At 39.6% G+C, this 24,809-nt stretch overlaps 1 protein-coding gene across 1 annotated transcript in view; it reads left to right on the top strand.

Moving 5' to 3' along the window:
• The window catches only part of PRTFDC1 (phosphoribosyl transferase domain containing 1), a 78,797-nt gene extending 54,904 nt beyond the window's left edge, over nt 1-23,893 (top strand). Inside the window, exons 4-9 of the mRNA XM_083376195.1 lie at nt 5,832-5,897; nt 18,397-18,414; nt 18,760-18,842; nt 20,405-20,451; nt 21,671-21,747; nt 22,374-23,893. Coding sequence (XP_083232321.1) covers nt 5,832-5,897; nt 18,397-18,414; nt 18,760-18,842; nt 20,405-20,451; nt 21,671-21,747; nt 22,374-22,421 — 339 coding nt within the window. The 3' untranslated portion in view covers nt 22,422-23,893. The remainder of the gene's footprint in view (nt 1-5,831; nt 5,898-18,396; nt 18,415-18,759; nt 18,843-20,404; nt 20,452-21,670; nt 21,748-22,373) is intronic.
• The last annotated feature ends 916 nt before the right edge of the window (nt 23,894-24,809 follow it).

Raw genomic sequence — 24,809 nt, 5'->3', positions numbered from 1 at the left:
GAAGCAGGCAGGCAGGGGGCGGAGGAACGGAGACCCGGCGACGTTTGGGGAGGTTTGGGCGCCTCCCCAAATATCCCCAAACGTCGCCGGGTCTCCGTTCCTCTGCGCCCTGCCTGCCTGCTTCTTTCCACAGCGGAAAGAAGCAGGCAGGCAGGGGGCGGAGGAACGGAGACCCGGCGACGTTTGGGGAGGTTTGGGCGCCTCCCCAAATATCCCCAAACGTCGCCGGGTCTCCGTTCCTCTGCGCCCTGCCTGCCTGCTTCTTTCCACAGCGGAAAGAAGCAGGCAGGCAGGGGGTGGAGGAACGGAGACCCGGCGACGTTTGGGGAGGTTTGGGCGCCTCCCCAAATATCCCCAAACGTCGCCGGGTCTCCGTTCCTCTGCGCCCTGCCTACCTGCTTCTTTCCACAGCGGAAAGAAGCAGGCAGGCAGGGGGCGGAGGAACGGAGACCCGGCGACGTTTGGGGAGGTTTGGGCGCCTCCCCAAATATCCCCAAACGTCGCCGGGTCTCCGTTCCTCTGCGCCCTGCCTGCCTGCTTCTTTCCACAGCGGAAAGAAGCAGGCAGGCAGGGCGCAGAGGAACGGAGACCCGGCGACGTTTGGGGATATTTGGGGAGGCGCCCAAACCTTCCCAAACGTCGCCGGGTCTCCGTTCCTCCGATTCTTCTTGGCTCCCGGTCTCCCCCAGGCTTCCCGGCTGTGATTGGCGAGCGAGCCTCCCGAGCTCCGGCGGCCGTGACATCAGCAGAAGCGGAGCAAGCAAAAGCGAAGGGGGAAGGAAGTTCACCAGCAGCACCTCGAGCCCGCTCCAAGCGCTGGCGGACGCGGAGCCGAAAGAGAAGCAGCATCTCTGCGCGCCCGGGCTGCTGGGGTGAAGTTGCAGCTGCCGCACCAACCAGCTCCTATTTACAGCCACCCATCCGAGAGAAAAGCGGCTGTCGGTGCTTCGTCGGCCTTGATCCGGGACGCAGCCTGACCTCCCCTCGTCCCGGGAGACTCTCGCTTCCCCCCACCCCCCACCCTCCCTACATCCCGAGCCTTCCAGATCTTCGCCTGCCTACTCGCGAGCAGGCATGTTTTCCAGCCAATCCGGGCCTGGGAGCAGGGCGCCGGCGGCACGTCCACTTTCCCCGCACTCTCCGTTCAGACGGCGCCCTTTGAGCCTGGAGTGATGCGGACGTCGGAAAAGGGCGCCGGGCGAAAGCAGCGAAGCGGGATCGCCGCGTGCCCCCCACTCCTCCTCCTCCTCCTCCTCTTCTTCTTCCTCCTCCTGGTCGGCTTGACACCCCATTTCGGCTGCTTCGCAAACTGCTTCCTCCACCCCACCCTACCTCACCCCTCCCCGCAAAAGATGCCGGGGTCGACAGCGTTTTTTCTACCCGGAACAAGCAAACACGCAGGCAACCCTGCACTATTCAGCTCAGTGAAGTCACGCTTGGTTAAAAAACAGATTTAATAATAATAATAAGAGAAGAAGAAGTTGGGCTGATCAAATGTTTCAATAATGACTGAAGGAGGGCTGCTTGTACCTTGGTCTTTGTGCTGGTGTCTTGACATGCCAATACACTAGTACGGAAAGCTGCCGTTCACTTTCGGGGGGAGGAAAAAAAAACACAACAACACCGCACGCTTTCCGCCCCGAAAATCAGCTGATCGGGCGTTTCAAGCCGTTTCAAGCGTGACTTCACTGAGCTGAATAGTGCAGGGTTGCCTGCGTGTTTGCTTGTTCCGGGTAGAAAAAACGCTGTCGACCCCGGCATCTTTTGCGGGGAGGGGTGAGGTGGGGTGGGGTGGGGTGGAGGAAGCACTGAACGGAGAGTGCGGGGAAAGTGGACGTGCCGCCGGCGCCCTGCTCCCAGGCCCGGATTGGCTGGAAAACATGCCTGCTCGCGAGTAGGCAGGCGAAGATCTGGAAGGCTCGGGATGTAGGGAGGGTGGGGGGTGGGGGGAAGCGAGAGTCTCCCGGGACGAGGGGAGGTCAGGCTGCGTCCCGGATCAAGGCCGACGAAGCACCGACAGCCGCTTTTCTCTCGGATGGGTGGCTGTAAATAGGAGCTGGTTGGTGCGGCGGCTGCAACTTCACCCCAGCAGCCCGGGCGCGCAGAGATGCTGCTTCTCTTTCGGCTCCGCGTCCGCCAGCGCTTGGAGCGGGCTCGAGGTGCTGCTGGTGAACTTCCTTCCCCCTTCGCTTTTGCTTGCTCCGCTTCTGCTGATGTCACGGCCGCCGGAGCTCGGGAGGCTCGCTCGCCAATCACAGCCGGGAAGCCTGGGGGAGACCGGGAGCCAAGAAGCCAGCCGCCGCGAGTGCTGCGAGGGAGCGCGGCGTGGCGGGCGGCTTTTTAAAGGGAACGCCGCCCCCTTTTTAAACTTCCCCTCCTCCTCCGCCCAGCCTTTACTCTTCTTTCCTTCCACTTTCCGGATTAGGGCTGGGGAAGGAAGGAAGGAAGGAAGGAAGGAAGGAAGGAAGGAAGGAAGGAAGGAAGGAAGGAAGGAAGGAAGGAAGGAAGGAAGGAAGGATTTAGAGAGGAGGGAAAGGGGAGGGAGGAAGGAAGGAAGGAAGGAAGGAAGGAAGGAAGGAAGGAAGGAAGGAAGGATTTAGAGAGGAGGGAAAGGGGAGGGAGGGAGGGAGGGAGGGAGGGAGGGAACAAGCAAACGCTGCCCCAAAACTGGGGCGTTTCAAGCCATGGCTCCTCCGGCAACAGTCGCTTAAGCTGCAGTTCATCCGGTTCCCCCAGCCTTTCCAAATATTCCAGGCTGGAGCATTCACTCCCTCCGCAGTTCCTCCAGCCATTACGAGCCGTTTCTGGTTAAGTTCAAACAAATACAAGCAGATTCAAGCCGTGGCTCTTTCTGCCCCGAAAATCAGCTGATCGGGCGTTTCAAGCCGTGGCGTTTCAAAACGGCCACAATCTCCCGGCAAGACCTCCTCTGCAGTTCCTCCAGCCATTACAAAGCAACTCTGGTCAAATTCAGGCCATTTCGGTCTAATTCAGGCAGATGCAAACAGATTCAAGCCGCGGCTCTTCCACCCGAAAATCAGCTGATCGGGCGTTTCAAGACGCGGCGTTTCAAAACGGCTACAATCTCCCGGCCAGACCTCCAGCTGCCTCACCTGACAATCGGGGAGGGGAGGGGAGGGGGGGAGGAAGAAACCAGCGCACCCTTCGCCCTTTTATTGTCGCAATCGAAGAGGCAGGAGAATGCGGGGTGGGGAGGGGAGAGAGAGAGAGAGAGAGTAGAAATCCCTATTTTCGGAGCCGAGAAGAGAAGCGCGGCTACAGCAGTCGCTAGAGTTCCCCCCAAGGGGGCGGAGAAAGAAGAACTCTCGGAGCGTTTCTTTCGTAAATACGCGCGCAGGCACACACTCGCCCAGCCGCGCGCTTCGCCCAGCTTCTCGCGGGGAGTTTGCAAGCCCTTCGTTTCTCTTCAGGGCCGTCAGAAGGGCGAGCAAGTCTCTGCCCTGCCCTGCCCTGCCGTGGGGGTGGAGAGCCAAGCGCGCTTGACGTTCCTGGAAACGAGAAGGGCCTGCGGAGACTGACACCAACCCGAGTGCCCAAGCGGGTCTTCTCAGCATCAGGCAAAGTAGCTCACATGCAAAACAAGCCCGGCAGAGGAGCCGGAGCAGCTCCGCTGCTGGGGGCGCGTCTCGGCCGGGCCTTGCAGGATCTGGGCCGGGCGCCTCTGCTCGCCGCTCCGGCTCCTCTGCCGGGCTTGTTTCGCGTGCGAGCTACTTTGCCGGCCGCTGCTGAGGGAAGATCTCTGGAGAGGAGCATAAGGTGAGCTGCTGCATTTCCCAGCCTCGGCTTATACTCGAGTCACCAACTTTTTCCATTTTTGGGGGGTAAAATTAGGGGTCTCGGCTTATATTCGAGTCGGCTTATATTCAAGTATATACGGTAAATGGAAATGTTGCTAAGCATAGAACTGTTGAGTTAATTTGCAGCTGTTTCTGATGTTTTCTTTTTATGTGCTTATGATTTTACATCGCATTTTAAAATCAGCCAAATTGAATAGGAATAAGATTGTGACTGAAAGAATACTAATTCTGAAATATAGTAAATATCTTTAACAAGTAACATTAAATTTAGCTTTAGTGTAATTTGCTTGCTTACTGTAGCTAAAACTGGAAATTATATTTCTAAAGCATTGGTTTGGATCATTGGAAAGAAAGAGATTCAAGAAAGGATCCTCCCATTGACCCAACTATATTTTATACAAAATTGAAAGAGTCAATTGAAAAAAGATTACTTGATAGCAAAGATGATGAGTTGGCGTATTGGTCTCACGTACTTGATCAAAAATATTGGCCTGAAGATGTTAATACTCAACTGACATTTGGAGAAGTGGAAATTAGAAACTTATCAATCAGATTGCAACTAAATGAAAGAGAAATTATTTGTGGATTCCGTGAATACGTTCTCGAAAAGACATATCCAGAAAAACTGTTGCATTTGACTCTGAATACCATTCCTATTTCTTCAAGTGAATGTGAACGTGGGTTTTCACAGATGAATCTAATTGCCACCTCAACAAGAGCTTCGTTAAAGACTAAGACAATTTCAGCACTTTTGTTCATCAAACTTGTCGGACCACCTCTGAGACTTTTCGATCCTTCAAAGTACGTTGATCATTCAAAGTACGTTGATCATTCAGCCATAGATACTAAGAGCAAGGAAAGGAGTCGAGAACATTTGCCAGACGAGAATTGGACAAAAGTTTGGAATTATCTATGAGCATTTGCCTTAAATACAATAAATTAAATGTATGTTAAGAATTGAATATATAATTGTTTAATTAGATAAATAAATATATAAATAAAATTATATAAATAAAAGATTAACAAGATGAGAGTTCCAGCACCTTTTTTTTTTTAGAAAAAAAGCCCTGTAAAAGAGACAGAGATTCAATTGCAGTGAAACCCCACCATCTTGCTGTTTTTGATTGCTACCCAAAGATGTTACTGGATTTTATTGCATTGAGTGAATAATTCTTGCATTAATAGTTTTATTTTGGAATGTGGTTTGTCAGTGATTTTCACAAAATGTAGCTTTGTTTTTTTTTAAAAAAAAAAGAAAAGAAAAAAATCAATTGGGATTTGGGGATTAAAAAGGGGACAGACAAGATGGGGAAAACGGGGGAAAAGAAATTAGAACTGTCGTAAATCAGTCACAGAAATATATAGAGATGGTAAGGAGGCATAATTATATATTTTCATTTCTTTTTTTCAATTTCTCTCTTTTATTTTGTTTCTTGTTTCCTATCTTTCTTAGTCTTATACATTTTGTTATACTGAAAAATTCTAATTAAAAATGTTGAAAAATAGCTTTGATTTCTGTTTTACTGAATCATAGTTTTTTTACAACCCTTTCATTTCTGTGGGAGAAAATTTTCAGTCCTGCTGCCCTTAATTGACTGGTCTGTCCTACCTGAATTTATGGGGTTTATTTTAGAGTGGATGTGTACAGGATTATACTTTTTACTTTTCAATTCATTTATAATTCTTCCTACATTTGCATAGCTTTAGCTATACTGGAGAATGAATATCGGATGAAAAATTCTCCTGAATTTTCCATAGAAATGGCTCCCTTGGATCTGTCAGTGAAAGATTTGATGAGTTCTAGATTACAGCCAATATATTAAAGTTGTTGAAAGCTAAATATGATAAAACATAAAAATACACCATTTTCGGAGTCCTAAAAGGGAGAGAAGATTAATTGATCAAGCAGTCAGTGCAAACTAACAAATCACAAGGTATGTTTCTACTATCCCAGTTGTTTTTTGCTCATACTGATAGTGAAACTGAAATTCTACATAATGTTTGTTTTTGCAGAATGATCAATCTATGAAAGATACTCGTATCATAGGAGGAGATGACTTTTCAAAACTGGCTGGAAAGGTTTGTACACATTTTAATAGAAATATTTCTTTTGTTTTGAAAACTGCTTGTTTAACCTTGAAACTAAATTTTGAATATGGGAATGTATAAACGATTTATTTATAAATACCGGTAATCCTTGTTCAGTGACTGCTCATTCATTGACCATTCAAAGTTACAATGGCACTAAAGGGGGACACTTATAGACATTCCTTGTAATTGTAGCCATCGCAATATCCCTGCAGTCACATCATCACAATTCAGGCACTTGGCAACCAGCATGCATTTACGACATTTTCAGTATCTCTCAGTCACGTCATCATGTGATCTTCACTACCAGCTTCTGCAAGCAAAGCCAGGGGAGAAACTGGCAGGAGATCACAAATGGTGATCATCTGATATTGCATTTAATGACCCCAAGGATTCATTTCATGACCACTGCTGGAACTATCATAAATCCATGCAGTCATATGACACTGTACTTTATGTCTGCATCACTTAGTGATGGAATTGCTGGCCCCTATTGCTATCATTAAGTAAGAAACATCTAATAAATTACCAATACTTGATAGGTTTTGTAGTGTTCTAAGTCAAATATCCTTCTGGGACTCTTGCAACCCCCATCATTCCCACAGCATGCCCACCATGAATGCAGTTAAAAATATAATGATGTATGTGATTACATTTGAATGCCATGATAAATTATATATTATTATTTTCCTAAACCCACTAGATGTGTTGAACGTGGTTTCCATAATTGCTTTTGTTTTGCTGACGGGGAATTACAAAAGCTGGAAGACTTGTGTTTGGGAAGGTTGACTTCTTACAATGGGTATAAGCCTAAGTAACCTATCTTGGACATGCATATTTCCCCACTAACCCAGCACAACTTAACTATGGTTTACAATGCCATTCAATGCCTAAACTGTGGTTAACTTTATCTAAAACAAATTAGCTTCATATCTCATGGCCTGGTAACATTAAATACAATTTGTCAGATTTCAACAATATGATTAATTACAGTTTATCAGAAATAGAAACAGTTGTTAGAACATGATTGAAAAATGATGCATGTGGGACTAAACCTTGTGTAACTTGTCTCTGTAATTATGAACAATAACTTATTGTGATGTCTGAAAACAGCTATTATCTGTTTGGCTTCACAATGTATCATTACATTGGTTTTGGCAATAGTTCTCCATTTACACATCTTGCCAATTGATGGTTTGTTGGACAAGTTAGCAACAAGCAAAGTCACGTGCTGGGTTAATACATTGTGATAAGCTACTGTGGTGTACATGTTGTTGGATGAATGTGGCATGACTATGCAGCCATTGTAATTTCTAAACTTTGAATTATAGCTTAGAGCTATGTCTCTACCAGCTCAGGCTTGCAGGCAAAGTAGCCATAGTTTTTGTGGCTATATCCAGTTTACTTTCTGTCTTGAACTGTTCTTGCCTGCTGCATCTGTGAATTGGCTAGAGGCTTCAGCAACTTCAACAACCCTTCCCCATACAAACACAGTTCATGTGTGTGTGTGCACGCGTGTGCATCTGTGCACATTTATTTATTTATTTATTGATCAATCAAACTTCTAAACAGTTTATTTCCCTCATGGAGGGGCTCTGGGCAGTGTACAATTTAATCAAAATAATAAAACATTAAAAATCGAATGTTAGGATTAAACATTTTTTAAAAATGTAAAATAACTTTATAAAATTACAAAAATTCAAGAGTTCCAAAATAGGGAGATTAGGAGTTGTTATACAGGTGGCAGGGGTTCTCAGGAGGCCTACCAGTGCCCCCCTCCAAGGCTACACAGCCATGTTTTGATCCCTTTGTGGAAGGCCAAAAAATTAGGAGCTTCCCTCAACGTTGAGGGCAAGATGTTCCACAAAGCAGGTGCAATAGCAGAAGAGTCTTTCGTCCTTGACTCCGCCAGTCAATTTTTTTGACCCTATCTAATCAAGTGGGATAGACTAATGTGATGGGGCAAGCTGTTCTGTACGTAGCCTGACCCTATGCTATATAGGGCTTTATAGGTAATAACAAACACCTTAAATTGGAGTTAAAAGCAAACTGGAACCCAGTGCAGTTTGTGGAGCAGAGATATTATATGTGCCCTTCTTGGGGTACCCATTATAGCTCACAAAGCTGCATTCTGCTTCCAGATACTTTTCAAGGGTATGTAAATATATTGTATGTGTGATATGTATACATTATAAACATATATATTGTTAGATTTCATTCCATTCATTAAATCAGTAACTTATGGTTTTAAAAAGTGGTTGCTAACAAAATTCATAGTTTATTCATTGTTATTCATTGAGCCTGTTCTGTGCTTCATGCTAAATCAAATATTAAATACTGCTTCTGGTTTACAGAATCATCAAAATAGGCAGTAAATTACAGAACTTTTTAATAGTTTCAGTTATTATAACTATTCCATATCTAGCATCTGAAGTCTGGAGAACAAGCTGTGTTTATTTTTCTGCTATATTTGGACATAATGATTTGGCAAGGAGAGGAGAGTGGGGGATGGAAACTTTGTTAAAGTACAAGATTGAGATGTGCAGATAACACATGTGAGGATGTAACTATGTAGTCACATATAGTTGATTATTCCATAATGTACCATGTTGTTTTTTGTATCATTGCCTTTTGTTATAGATGTGTTCCAGGGATGAGCTGTGCAAAACATGAAAGATTTACTTCACTGGGCTCAGAACATTGGGATCATAACCAAGTTTGGTCTAGTGGTTAAAGCATCTCCCTGCTCCCCTTGTTCGAGTTTGGGCCAATTACCAATTACTAAGAGACTGTGAGTTCAAGTTCCTTCATAGGCATGAAAGCTGGCTAAACAATTTTGGGCCAGTCACTATCTCTCAGCCCACCTAACTCACAGGTTGTTGTTTGGGAAAAATAAGAGGAAGGAGTATTGTGCGCGTTTGTTGCCTTGAGTTATTTGTAAAAATAATAAAGGCAGAACACATCAAACTTCAGGGTAAATTTAGGAAGGGTTATAGCAAAAATAATTTATCCCAAAAGTACAATTCTGTGATAATATCATGACTTTTAACTTGTTAAATACAAGGGACGCGGTGGCTCAATGGGTTAGGACGCTGAGCCTGTTGATCAGAAGGTCGGCAGTTTGGCGGGTCGAATCTCGAGTGCTGCATGACAGAGTGAGCGCCTGTTACTCGTCCCAGCTTCTGCCAACCTAACAGTTCAAAAGCACGTAAAAATGCAAGTAGAAAAATAGGGACCACTCCGGTGGGAAGGTAACAGCGTTCCGTGCGCCTTTGGCGTCTAGTCCTGCTGGCCACATGACCACGGAGACGTCTTCGGACAAGTGCTGGCTCTTCGGCTTTGAAACGGAGATGAGCACCGGCCCCTAGAGTCGGAAATGACTAGCACGCATGTGCGGGGGAACCTTTACCTTTACCTAACTTGTTAAATATTTCATTTTATCTTCATTTCTTTTAATGAAATAAATTATTGTATTATATATATATATTTTAATTCCATTTATATCCCGCCCTTCTCCGAAGACTCAGGGCGGCTTACAAGCTTAGCAGTAGCCTTCATTCTATGTATATGCCTGCTTATTAGGGCTTTCACACACACACACACCCCAAGCGGCATTATTACAAAGTCAGCTTAATTGCCCCCAACAATCTGGGCCCTCATTTTACCTACCTCGGAAGGATGGAAGGCTGAGTCAACCTTGAGCCTGGTGGAATGCGAACCTGCACTAATTGCAGGCAGCTGGTGTTACATGGTGTTACAATATTACATTTTCCTCCACCAAAATCTCACTCAGACTTTCAATTACTGAAAAAATATGAGATGAATTTATAATTTATTCAGCAAAGTTGCCATTGACAATTATATATAAGAGAAAAGCTTATATATAATTCTTTTTATCATTTTCTGTTCTGTTAACATATCCAAAACAATTTTTAAAGTTGCTTGATTATTACTTTAGCTGACTGTTCAAGAAGAAAAGTGTTATAATTTAAATGTTCTTTTCTAGCTTTTAAAAAAGTGACATTTGACATTGATTAGTGCCAAATCCTCTACATTTAAAATTTGTTAATAATTTCAGACAAGTGTTTAAAGTATTGCAGTGGGTGTCAACCTATCATATTTTGTTCATCATGGTTGGCTATTGATAAATAGATAAGATTGCTATCTTTATCAATTTAACTGATTTACAGAGTGAGCCTAAAAATATTTCTTCCAATTGTGTTTAATGGTGTTTATTCCCATGTAAAAACCTCACCCTAAAAGTATAATCCTGTGTAAATCATTAACTTTCTCATTAAAATATTGATTGCTTAAATTCAAAATTGATCACAGGAAAGAATTAGTGCATATATTATCTGATAGTTTAATTCTAGAATCAAGATTGCAATTTCTAGGTATGTTTGATGATCGTACTTTCATCTGAAGTCAATGGCTGCATCCTTGGTTCATTCTGTAACATTGTAAGATGTGTGTTATTGTACATTTTTGTGCAAAACCACAAAATAAGATTTCTTTGAATAGCACAAACATAAGAAAGGAATAAATATTTCACCATCCAACCATCCAGGTGCTTTCATTGGTCAAGGATGATACTGTTCTTTATCACTAATATGTTATGGCTTCTGCTTTCCTTTCTAATAATATGCATTCCTCACAAAGATTATAGAAGTAAACCAAAAAATATTTTCAGTTCAACATACAGCAGCCTTATCTGTCAAAAACAAAGTGGTTCATAAACAGTACATATTTTACTTTCATTGTTGCTTACAGATGGTCCGTATCAAATTAGTTAAGATTAAGAAATGTGCAGACATTTTTCAGGGTGTTATTTTAAATTTATTTTGCAGAAGTAGGCTTACATGCCACCTTTTGAGATGTATTGAACAGAGAAATTAAATATTAACTCCTAGTTTACCTCTTCTTATGCTTGAATTGTTGATTTTGTGGGAGAAAAGATTGTTGGTCTTCAGGTAATCAAGACCAGCCTTTCACAAATTGGTGAGCAGGATTCAGATCCAAAGCAGACAAGAGTGGTTTGGAAATTAAATCCTATGTTCCTCTTCTTAGATGAGTACTTTCCATAGCTACTTACTACAACAGCTAACTCTTTGGGGAACAGAAAAATAAAAACATGTCATTTTTGGATTGTGCTGAAAAGGGTCCCTTAGTGTGATTCCCACGAGTTTGCCAACTACCGTACTTTCATGAAATAGTAGGATACTTAGTGGTTGAAGAAGTGGTCAGGGTTGGTTCTTGGCCTATTGCTATTTGCCAAAAGGAAAGTCAAAATTCCATTATGTTACTGATCGAGTTTTATCTACCTTCAGAAAAGTATAACCTGAAGTATTTGGCTCTTTTCTTCTTTTACAACCCCTAGAGGTGCCTCCAACAAATCCCTAAAAATAGGAAGTGCAGCTTCCTGCTGTTTTAGGTAGGAAACCAAAAAACAAATTCCCAAATGGGCCTAATATTGTTTTTAGAAATTCCTCTTTAAAAACAGAAGATCCTGTCCCTGCCATTATATGTGGCACAAGCTCAACCATTTCGGATCATTTTCCCTCCTGCCGTAGTTCTCATTATTCTCCAAAATCTAGAAACCCCAATTAAAGTTATTCATCTCTGATCCACTCTGTTTAGCACAGGTCTCTTTTCTTTACCTAAAGCAAAGTGCAAATTTGCTTGGGAAATGGGAATGGAAAAGAATGTAACTCATTCCTCCTGTGCTGTTTTCATTCAAAAATTCTCCTGAAGACATGCATTGGCTCAAGCCCCACAGTTTTGTGAAGGGAAAAATGTTCTATGTCAAGCACAGTAATTGAAACATTCTGCCAAAATATTTTGAACTTTACAATTGTTTCTCCATGTTAGTTCCTTCTGTTCAGTTTGCCTCATAAGGGCAAAAATAATTGGGCTTTAATGACAGCTTTAAATTAAAATGGGAATCCTGCATCTTGAAGTCCCTTTGAAGACATCGGTCTTATTTTATATGACACTAATTTCATGAAATTTACAACAACAGGTTAGCCTAAACACAAATGCAAACTAGGAAAGCATAAAGTGCTAAACAACCTGGTAGTGATGCGAACTATATCCTGGTTAGACTTTAACTCCACCTGCCATTACCTTTGACGTTTTCAGTAAGTATGAAATGATATCCCCTCAGCTGGGTGAAATGATATCCCCTCAGTAAGTATGAAATGATATCCCCTCAGCTGGGTGAAATGATATCCCCTCAGTAAGTATGAAATGATATCCCCTCAGATGGGTGATTCTCACCCATCCATGTTCCAAAAATCTTTAGAAAATTGCTGTTCCCCCAGGCCTCAGGTAGTATATGTCAGACCTAATTAGCTTTATTGTAAAATCTTGCAATTCTGAAAGCACTTCTACCTTCCTTTTATTTTCCAGAAAACTGGTGTGTGTGTGTGTGGGGGGGTGCTTTCTAGAATGTTTCCCATGGCCATTGTCCTTCTATAGGTGAAATATATTTTTCATGACCGTTGTCTGGGCTATGGCTCTTCCTCTTTGTCCCTCAAGATCATAGTTTAGAAGAAGCTTCTTGGATGAAGTGAAACATTTTCAAAGGAAAAAAAAAACAAAGAAAATTCAGTTACCTTTTGGGAAAGAAAAAAAAAGCACCTTTGGGACAATCATGACCTGGATGATTGAGTATCTCCATAGACACTCAGCTTTGTTTTATGTTGTAGTGATGTCTTTGACTGGCGGCTGGACACTTTTTAAATTGTTTTCTAGTTTTACTATAAATTAGATCCTCTAAATTTCATACATAAAAATAAATTCAGGCCTTTAATCACCCTAGTTACTCTTCTCTGCACTTTTTCCAAAGTCTCATCATCTTTTTTGTAATGTGGTGACCAAAACTAGATGCAATATTCTAGGTGTGGCCTTACTAAGGTTTTATAAAGCGGTACTTAAACTGAAGAAAGTAGGGAAAAGCACTAGGCCACTCAGGTGTGAACTAAATTTATTTATTTATTTTATTTAATCCCATTTATATCCCGCCCTTCTCCGAAGACTCAGGGCGGCTTACAATTTAAGCACAAACCAATGTGCTTAGCAATAGCCTAATATCCCTGTTGTATATACAGTAGAGGTGACAAATAGATTTAAGGAATTAGATCTGATTGTCAGAATCCATTGATATCACATTCATAAATGTATGGTTAAAATACTCATACTTAAGACAGTGACTATATTAGCTCCCCCTATGACTGAAGCAGCCACAATAAAAGCTCTGATAGACTCTGGTTGCATCCGCTGCCTTATCAGCCCAACGCTGGTGGAGAGATGAAACATCCCAGTGAGGAGGCTAAAACAACCAATCTCTTTTAGTCAATTAGATGGGTCAATAGTGGGGGGGGGCAGCTACCCTAGCCACTTTACCAATCCACCTATCCCTAGGGTCTCATGAGGACATAACGTTTATAGTGGCCCCAGGCATGGAATGCCCAATGATTTTAGGACTGGAGTGGCTGAAGAAATGGAACCCCAGGATAAACTGGAGGACAGCAGAACTCAACTTTCCAAAGGGAGGGGCAGAAGAACTTAGACTCCCCAAGCATCCCCCCCACCCGGAGGGAGGAGACAGCAGCAGTGAGGGAAGAGAAGAAGTTCCCAGAGATACCGGAAGAGTAGAGAGACCTTGCTGAGGTTTTCAGTGAGGAACGGGCAGATGAACTTCCCCCCCCCCAGGAGAGTGCAAAAGTTGGGTTGAAACTTAACATTAAGAAAACCAAGATAATGGCATGCGGCCCTCTCAATTCCTGGCAAATAGATGGGGAAGAAATGGAGGTAGTGACAGATTTTATTTTCCTGGGCTCCAAGATCATTGCAGATGGGGACTGTAGCCAAAAAAATTAAAAGACGCTCCTCTGGAGGAAAGCCATGGCAAATCTAGACAGCACACTAAAAAGCAGAGACATCACCCTGTCAACAAAAGTGTGTATAGTCAAGGCGATCAAACCAGTCAGTCCTAGAGGAGATCAACCCTGACTGCTCTTTAGAAGGCCAGATCCTGAAGCTAAAACTCAAATACTTTGGCCACCTAATGAGAAGGAAGGACTCACTGGAGAAGAGCCTAATGCTGGGAAAGATTGATGTGTATGTGTATAGTTAGTATATATGACCTTAGCAACGTTTTGCAATTGACCTAATTGGTCTACCTTGAAGTTCATAGAAGAACAAAGAAAAATTGCAGAAGTTAAATATTGTCTTTTTCCAAGACACGACTTCGCAGCTAACAACAACAACAACAACTAATACTTCATGTGATTTTGATTCTATGTCTCTGTTCATACAACCAAGGATTGTATTAGTATTTTTGGCTGTGCCACCCACTGCTCACTCATATTTAAGTGATTATCCACTAGGATTTCAAGGTCCCTCTCACAGTTACTATTTTTGAGCCAGGTTTCACCTAATCCATACTTGTACCTTTGCCTAAGTGTAAAACCTTGCTTTTTTCCACATTAAATTTCATTTTGTTGGATCTAGCCCATTGATCAAGTCTTTCAAGATCTCTTTGGATTCTGAGCTTATCTTCTGGGATGTTGGTTAGCTTAGTGTCATATGCAAATTTGATGAGTTTCCCTTCTATCACATCATCTAAGTCATTTATGAAGATATTGAAGAAAACTGGACCTAAAATGAGGACCCAGATTGTTGGGGGCAATAAGCTGAATTTGTAATAATGCCACTTGGGGGGGGGGGCAAAAGCCCTAATAAGCAGGCATATACATAGAGTGAAGGCTACTGCTAAGCACATTGGTTTGTGCTTTAGATTGTAAGCCACCCTGAGTCTTCGGAGAAGGGCGGGATATAAATGGGATTAAAATAAAAATAAAAAAATAAAACAGAATCTTCTGGTATCCCACTCCATGTAGATGTAGTACCATTAAGAAATACTCGTTGAGTATGGTTTGTCAGCCAGTTACAAATCCCTCTGGTGGTGATGCTGTTTATCCTACATTTTCCCACATTTTTCTAGCTTATCAAGAAGTAGGCTGTGATCAAATGCCTTGCTGAAATCCAAGTATACTATGTCCACAGCATTTTGCTCTCCTACTAATTTAGTCACTTTGTCAAAGAATGAAATGAAATGATTCTTCAAAGAAAAGTCAAGTTCTGCTGAATTGTAAACACCGCACTTTAGTCTACTTTCTTACCTGAAATGTAGTTATTAGCTTTCTTTACTAAGAAGACAGGAGAGTAGGGTCTCAAGTTCTGCTTTTCTGAACAACTGCATCTCAGGACACATGAATGATCAAGTGATAAAGATCAGTCCTTGGCCAAAACTTCCTTTTCTTTTGCAAGGGAAGCTTCCAATCTAAACCTCAACAAAGAATCTAGAAATGCTGCCAACTTACACACTTGTTAGAAAACCCAAATTCTTCTGCTTCTTTACAGTTCTCCAAGACAAAGAGGCTGGCAGCTATGATTTGCTGCTAGTATTGAAATTCCCAGTTCCATGTTCAGCTGTTCTTGCTGCCATGCAGCAAGCAGCTACTTGCTTGCAAATATAATTAACATATTTACTTGTTTTGGTTTAGGAGAGAAGATGATTGAGTTTATTTTGAAACAGAATAAAAGTGGGGCCTATCAGAAATAGGAAAATCTGTGCATAACTGGCAGGATCCACATCTCAATCTTCAGAATGGAACATTTACTTTCTGTTCATTGTTAACAACATGTAAATTGCTAGGTTTTATTGTGCTGTCACGATGGGACTGGCTGTTCTAGTTCCAGAGATTTTGTTGTTAGAGCTTTACAAAAACTGACCTTACAAATAGTTTTGAACTAGGAGAAAACTGACTATAGTTTTCTTTTTCTTTGTTTGTCAATTGATTTTTGCCTCCTCGCAAGAATGTTTAAAGTTTGAAGCTTTTCTTTGCAAAGAGGGTATAGAATTTTGCTACTAATGGCGTATTTAAAAATAAAACACTGCCATTGTCATGAATTAGGACATTACAACAATGTGATATCTGATAGTTATTTCAAAGAAATTGGTGTGTATTTGAATGGCCAGCATATGATTTCCAAACTGATTTTCAAAATAGAGTATACAACTGATTAACCTCTCGGTAATTTGATAGGGAGTGAGTTTTTCTTCCTTTTCTAGTCCCTATGTGATACCTTCTTTTTAAAGGATGAAACGTATTTGTGCTGTATTTTGTACACTGTATTTTTCAGACAGTCTCAAAATAACTTGAGATTAATTTCTAGAAAGTCTATAACACTTGATATAGATTGGGATCTTTCCTCCCAAAAACAAGGGGGCACAAACAGTTGTAGGTAGGCTGATGCCTTAGCTCAGACATGTCAAGCTTGTGACGTCACATGATGTCATGAGACGTATTGGACTGTTTTGCCATTGCCGGCAATGGGGTGGGCGCGGCTTCCAGATGACGCATCTGGCCTATGGGCCAGCAGTTTGACACCCCTGCCTTAGCTGATAGTAATGATGTCACTACATTGCAAGAGGTTGTAGATTTGAAATCTATAAGCTATAAGTTACTCTCAAGCTGCTCTACTAAATGATATTGTGTAAATCATTTTCTTGAGACTGTTTAGGAAGCAATCAGTTCTTTCCTTTAATGGTCTTCTCTTTGAAAAAAGAGGGCTTACATGGGACCTTACTGGCAAATCAGTCTTCAGTTCCCATTAGCATTGTAAGCTTGATGTTGCTGATAATTTGCAACAATGTATGTGAAATTAGATCTAATTAGAAAATGTTGGAATTGTGGTGATGGTAAAATATAGATAGTTTTGGAGAGGACAGGTAGTCCTCAACGTACGACCACAATTCAGCCCAAAATTCTGTTGCTAAGTAAGACATTTTTAAGTGAGTTTTTTTCCCATTTTATGACCTTACTTGCCACTGTTTGTTATGTGAATCACTGCAGCTGTTAAGTTAGTAACATGATTGTTAAGTGAATCTGGCTTCCCCATTGACTTAGCTTGTCAGAAGGTCATAAAAAGTGATCACATTACCCCGGGCACTGCAACCGTCATAAATATGAGTCAGTTGCCAAGTGTCCAAACTTTCATCACATGGTCTTGGGGATGCTGGAATGGTTATAAGTGTGAAAAATGGTCATAAGTCACTCTTTGCAGTGATGTTATAACTTTGAACAGTCACTAAATGAACTGTTGTAAGTCGAGGACTACCTGTAGAATTTGCTAGCACACGTTTTCAGATATATCCAAGTGCTTGTATTAATACCAACTTGATTTAGCTCAGCCTTCAAGAAAGTCCAGTAAATGTTCCTAAAATAGCATTTTGGTAGTTATAGAGTGCACATCTTGATTTTGTACTAGTATATTCTGAAAATATACTAGTCAATCAAGATTACCCATTAGAGTCCCGTGTAAACCAGATTAACCAGCTGCCGGTGGAGCTGAGGACTGCCCCCGACCTCCGATCATTCCGCCGGGGCCTGAAGACCTGGCTCTTTGAGCTCCCGGGCCCAGGCTGAGGAGAAAATTTTAACTGGGGTTTTTAAGAGTACAGGGTGAATTTAATATTTTTTAACTCGGTTTTTAACTTTTGTATGTTTGATTTTTAATTCCCTGTAAACCGCCCTGAGTCCTCAGGGAAAGGGCGGTATATAAATGTAATAAAATAAAAATAAATAAATAAATAAATTATTTTAATAAAATCTTAAGGCCTTTTTCCCCACATGCACCTAATCAATGAACAAATATCCAATGGCAACATATTCTTTTTTCAACCATGCCTCTTTATCTCATTTCCAGGCTATCAACATGAGAAGCTTAAGTTATCTTTAGCTATAGCAAGCAGTGTTGAAATAGTCTTATCCCCCTTATTCCAGTGTAGTCCAAGGACAGACAAGATAGGCTTTGGATAGAAGTCAAGCAATCACAGTGGCTAGAAACAGGCAATAGAACCAGGATAAGGATCAGAAGCAGAGACAATAAATGTCATGCTACTATAGTTTTCTGCTGATTCAAGGATTGGTGGAGAACATTTCAGTTTAACAATGAAGAAATGCCCATCAGATGCATCTTCTCAAATACCTAATTCACCTTTCAAGTTAGATGTAAATATCTTCCTCAGTTGCTTTTGACTAAGAATTATCCATTTTTCAGGATATTTTTTATGATAGCAAAGCATTGTTAAGAAAATTACTCAATGATGGCTTCATTTGTGCCCTGTGATGTAGTAAATTATTTATGAATTGTTATTGAGTTTAGCTGATTTGATCTTCAATGTTGTCCACCTGTAAAATATGGGTTATCTTGTTAATATTTTAATCTTTTATATAATCTTAGATTTCTATAGAGTTTTATAACTTATATGTAAAGAAAGTAGACTTAAACAGAGCAGGCATTAGAGGCTAGCCATGATAAAAGGGTAGAGAACTAGAAAGCAATTATGTGGTTGAGATGCTAAACAAATGAAGTGTGTTCTCAATTAATTTAACTAAATGTTTTTCTCCTTATTTTGCAGAATGTACTTATTGTGGAGGTAAGTTCATAGATTTGTCTATGGCAAGAGCAATTTGCATGGATTTATTGTATTCTATTTAGAGAAATACCAATATTTTTTGAATGCCTGGCTAAATACCAAGCAATAATAAAAATTGATAATTTAAATGAAAGTATGTATGGAATATTGGTGAATCATCTATTTAAAATTCTAGATTTAACAAATTATTGGACGAGTAGGCCTTTGTTTTTTATAAACAAAAATATCATTGAATTATTTTTAAAAATTAGCAATGTGTTTATTGTTAATATAATCTGACTTTTAAAATATTAATATACAGCATTCTATGCTGTTTTGCTAACATTCTTTATACATTTTACAAAGGATATCATTGGAACTGGAAGGACTATGAGAGCACTTCTTGACAGTATTAAAAAATATAAACCCAGGATGGTTAAGGTAGCAAGGTAAGCGTCCATTTGTAAAAGAATATATTTAGGCTTAATTCAGTCTGGTGCCAAGTCAAAATTTTCTTAACTTTGATTTGTTAGCTAAATTCAAAAGTAGTATCAAACTACAGTTCACCGACCATTTTGCCAGTATTAATATTTGGTGCTAAACCAAAAGCTGAACAACCATATTAGAGTTTAGGAGAAGGGACCATGCATAACCTAGTTTGCTCTTTGCTCTTAGTATTAAAATGTTTGTGAAAACTCTCTATTGGCACCGAAAGACCAACACTTGGGTCATTTTGCATAATCAAAATTAAAAAGAAAACAAAAGACCACATTGATTAGATTTATAAGGTGGAGAGATATGATATAATCCTGTTTACTCAGAACTAAGTTAAATTATTTTTTATCAGTCTCGTTTCTAAGTAAATATTAAATAAGTAATTTCTATGGCTGCATTTCCATGTAAAGCAGATTTTTTTTCATACAAGAACCTGTATTAAGGACCAGAAATAGAAACACACAATAAATTGGTATGACTAGGGCAAAAACTAAATTTAATTTAATTTTACATATGAATATAATTAAAATCAAATAAGTTGGTACAACTTGCATGATTGATCTTCGAGTAGTTATCATTTTCTATTGTATACTTTTTAAAGAAGTTTTGGAAGCAGTATCCAAGGTTGAGCATCCCTGATGGAGAGATTATTTACCACAAATGTAACACCATCAGCTTTCTATATGGGATGTCTATGATGGCATCTGATCCAGATGGCAAAAGACCAGAAAACAAAGAGAGGATATTGATTGGGATTTTATCCTGATTACTTTTTCAACACCTCAAATAGCAACTAGAATTCTTCGAAGATAAGATTTATTGATAAGAATTATCAAGATGCTGGATACAAAGTCCAGTGGAGTGACACAGAGGCCGAGAGAACAATTAGTGGGCTAGAAACTAGGTTTCTCAAGTGGGCACCAAGGGAACTAGCTATGTTTAAGAAAAGAAGGGAAACCACGGTTACATTCTTCACCTGCTTGAAGAGATGTCACACAGAATAAGCCATTTTTGCCCCAGAATCCAAAGCATAAAATAATAGCCCTAAGTGACAAGAAGGTAGATTACAGTTGGCCATTAGAGAAAACTTATCAGTGCTAAAAATAGTTTGATAATAAAATAAATTATTCAGAAAATGGTGGGTTCTCTTGGGTGGTTGTCTTTGTGCAGAAGCTGAATATACATTTATCAGGGATATTTTAATTTGGTTCTTTGCACTGAACAGAGAGCTTCTTAATTCTGTGATTCTAACTTCTGCTGGAAGGGAAAACAGAAGACTTAAAATTCCAACTGTGCAATGTCCAGTGAAAAGGAGCAATTAGCATTTGAAGATCATTGGAGAGCCTCTGCCCATTCAAAGAAGCACTATAATGTCCATACTTCAACTTGAAATAAGGCAGGGTGGTCGTTCATAATATGGGCCATGGTTCACTTTAGTGAATCTTGACTTGTATGGGACAAATTATTTGAAACCTTTTTAAATCATGGAAATATTTTGTTCTTCATTTAATTGCAGCTTGTTAGTGAAAAGAACAGCTCTACCAGATGGATTCAGGCCTGACTGTAAGTCTCCTTCTATGAATTATTTCATATTCAAGGGTATTCAAGAAAGCTTCCATTCTCAAATTAAATAAGATACCTAGGCATTAGGATGCTCTTCAAAAATGTTATTAAGAATGGACCAATTGTGAAAGTGCCCTATTAAACACGATACTCAAGTTAAGTGTTTTCTTTCCTTTTTCTGCATGCATTAGGATCCTTCCTTGTTCATAAACCCAAAACAAAAAAAGTACCAGATATAATTTCTTGGTCAATTTATCTGCTCCTGTTGACACAAACTAAAAAGCAAGAGGAAGCATCAGTGTATGCTTGCTTATTCTTGATATAGCCATCAAAAATCTCTGCCTTGTCTTGTAACTGCATGTGTGAATTATAGTTCCCTGTGTAGTCTCAAACTGCCTAGAATCAGTCTGTCATTCCCAAGAATGTTAAGTATTCATTCATGTTCATTACACCACCTTCAAGACTATATTATATAAGGCTTTAAAAAAACTTGTGATCATTAACTCTCAGTGTGTTAATCATGTCACATACTTGTCAAGTCATAGTTTGCTTAACCATAATTTGTGTAATTATGATTAGCTGGCTATACAGAAATTCACGTTTTATTCTCTAAATGAGAAATAAAGATCACAAAATGGTTTACCACAGTACATGAACCAGGTTTGAGATTTCAAGCATTATCATGACCCAAAGATATCTAAACAGCAACCAAGTGGAGAATGTAATACAATTTGGTTTCTCTAGCGAGTGGCAAAACCTACCTTGTGATGCAAACTGTGTCGCAATGCAAGTATGAAATGACTGTGAGTTTGTGTTATGATGTCATAGTATATAATTTGTCTTTTGATAAATGCTTAAGAATGGATGCCTATGAGCTTCAGCTGTTATTAAAAGGTGATAGAAAAGCATAATAGGAGAAATCTGATTGGATAAAATAAAGTTAAGAATATTTCAGATTTTCATTCTTTTTCTGAGTCAAAACCAAGAGGATCGCTTTGAGACAACTTATGTGATCTAATTGGATACTAATAGTCAACTCTGATTTAAGGGATCAGCTGTAAAGTATTCTCTCTTCTTGCATCAGACATAGCTGGAATTTGGCTATTAAAGACATTTTTCAGGTTACTGAACTATGATTTTTTAAAAAAAAAGGAAAATGACTTCAGTTTATCATTTTAACAATATATCCTTTTTTTCTTTTTTCTTCCTCCTATGTTAGATTATGGATTTGAAATTCCAGATTTATTTGTGGTGGGTTATGCCTTAGACTACAATGAGTACTTCAGAGACCTAAATGTAAGTTTCAGCATTCTCAATTCCTTTTTTTAAACAAAAAACAAAAAAACATAGTAATATGCAACGTGCTTCTGTGACAGGATGTTAACAGAAGGGGGAAAGAAGAGCAGGGTGCAAATTAGTGTGGGTAGAATGTATGGTCTGACTGCAAAGATTCAATTTTTGACATCTTCCAATAGATTGACAAAATCTGTTGTCTGAAATCTTGGAGAATTTGTGCTTGTTAGTGTAGATATGAGATTCAGGACTCATTGAGGCCCATTAAAGCATTAATTATAGCCTGTAGAAACTCTTTACCTGTAGTGTTTAATGTGCCAGTAGGGGTTATCATTACATTCTTGAAAAGTAACCATATTTAATTATATATAAAACTGGTCTGTCCCTACCTAATTTTTTGTTGGATCCTGCTGGCATCTGGGAGGGTTCTGAAGCATGCTACTCAAAAATCAAATATAGCTATGCAGCTCAATGTAGACAATAATAGACTACACAAGCCAGTGACCCAAATGGTATTGAACTTCCTATGTTCCTCTACTTTGCCTTTTTCTAAGTAATGTAGTGCAGAGTTGGTTGTATAAATTCTTTTGCCTTCAGTGAATGACGATGTTAAACTTCTGTTGTTTCAGCACTTATGTGTTATCAATAACCACGGCAAAGCAAAATACAGAGTCTAAAGAATAATCATCTTTGTCTGGAACATTTGTGGTCCTCATGATCGTCTCCATAAGAACGTACCAACTCATCTCATTCAGACTGGACTACAAATGGCAACTCCCCAGGAAAGATCACCTTGGACTTTGATACAGTTAGACTCCTTTATTTCCTTCAGACTAGAGGTGAAAGGAAACTTGGTTATTAATTTTTGCACCCAGCTTTGCCCAACTTTATCATGCCAGATTTATTGGGATTAAATTCCCATTGTTTTTAACCACCAAGCTCTCTTACCCTGTGTATAACAAGTGCCTTTAAAAATGTGTGTTGAGCACAACTGCACAATGATCAGTGGGCTCCGTGGAGCTATTATAACAATTACTACATTTTAATGGTGCAGTTTGTTAGATCCTTCTTTAAAGACAGTGTTATAGTGCCTTTACTTAAGCTCTTTTTTAATGGAGTTTGTATACATAATTGTTACCATCTCCTTTTTATGACTCATTCATTGTTGAGATATTTATTCTCACCCATTATTTAAAAATCAAAGGAGCAAAGACCTCAAACTAAACGATTCTTTCTTAACTCAATAGTTCTTTGTAGAACCCCTGAGATAATTTAGGCTGGTCAAGAATGGCTTGAGCTAATGATTGAATTCATAAAAGCAAATAGACTGCATTGTGGTTTAAACATTGTGTTTTGCACACCATTGCTTTTGTTTTAGTAAAATGTGTGAACCAGCTTATTATAACATGTTCAGCAAAACATAGTTTTAAACCATACCATAGTTTGCAGGTAGGGAGGAAATGCCATAATTAAGCAATTATCTTCTTGTTTAAAGTCCAGTATTATGTACACTGTATTATAACTCTCTAGTATGCTTCAAAATTAATTTAGGATTTGAAATATTAGCAGTCCTCGTCTTACATTCTAACCCAGGGGAATTCAGAAGAGGGCAATTTGTCATCCTTTATTTGTTTTGGCAGCTTCTTGCTTTCTAAGGTTGAGAGGAATTGAAATACATTATCTGGAAGGAAGGTATAAATGCATATGCTTCATCTGATCTTAGTGTCATGCTGTCCTTGTTCATTTGTTTGTTCTTCTGCTTCTTACATCTCCACAAAATTTGTTCCAATGCCACTTTTTTTTTCTTTTTTTTCATAGTAAGCTTTTTATTGTTTTTTTTCCTCTACATACATATGTTAATTTTTCAATCAGTGTGTGATCTGGGTTCATAAAATGCTAATACATAATCAAGTCCTACTCTTTGGTTCTCTAACCATTTGTAGAATAAATTCCAGCTTTGGTAATATTCTGTTTCTTTGTCTTTCAGCCTCATAGTCAGTCTGTCCATCTCAGTGCATTCCAGTATTTTTTTAATTACTTCTTCCTCTGATGGTATTTGTTCATTCTTCCAACATTGCGCATAGGTTATTCTTGCTGCTGTTATAATATGTAGAACCAAATATAAATTTTGCTTATTAATCTTTTCTGGTATTATACCTAACAAAAAAAATTCAGGATTAAATACTACATGTTCTCCTAATATTTTTTCTAACCAAGCAGACCTTTACTTTGTCACATGTCCACCAGGTATGATACTGTGTACCTGAATTATGTTTACATTTCCAACATTTATCTGACACATTTTAAAACATTTTTGCTAATCTTGCTGGTGGCAAGTGCCATCTATAAAACATTTTATATAAATTTTCTTTATACGCAGTTAACATTGTCAATTTATAATTTCTCTCCCATAATTTTTGCCATTTCTCTAATTCTATATTATGACCAAAGTTTTTCGCCCACCTTGACACTGAAATCAATTCCACCTTGGAATTGAAATCCAGTATCTGGAGAGAAAGGATAAATGCATATGTTTCATCTGATCTTAGTGTCATGCTGTCCTTGTTCATTTGTTTGTTCTTCTGCTTCTTACATCTCCACAAAATTTGTTCCAATGCCACTTTCTTTGTTTAGAGCTACAACTCCTTCAGTGAGTACAAGGACTAATTTGGAATCATTGGAATAATATAAGCAAGTGTATTAGTACAGTAGATCATGGAAAATAGAATTTGCATATGTTAAAATCCATTACACTGTTATTGCTTTTATGAAATATATCTGCAATGTCTAATTATGTATTGAGCATTTCCCAAATAAGCATCGTCCAGATGTATTGGGACTGCAAATCTCAGAATTCATCTTGTAGGAATTCTAAGAACCAGGCTCCAGCAGTTGGCTTGGATCCCCAATGGGGCATCCCATTCTGAAAAAGGCTAGTAGATTTGGAGAAGTTTCTACCTCCACCCTGTTTAACACATTGGTCCTTTTTATCCAGTTTGTTGTTAATTTTAATGTTTTAACATTTAATGCTCAATGTTTTATATTTTTGACCTTCTAATTATTTT

This window comes from Vipera ursinii, assembly GCF_947247035.1.
Source record: "Vipera ursinii genome assembly, chromosome: Z".
Lineage (NCBI taxonomy): Eukaryota > Metazoa > Chordata > Lepidosauria > Squamata > Viperidae > Vipera > Vipera ursinii.
This window is presented reverse-complemented; position numbering and strand designations above follow the sequence as displayed.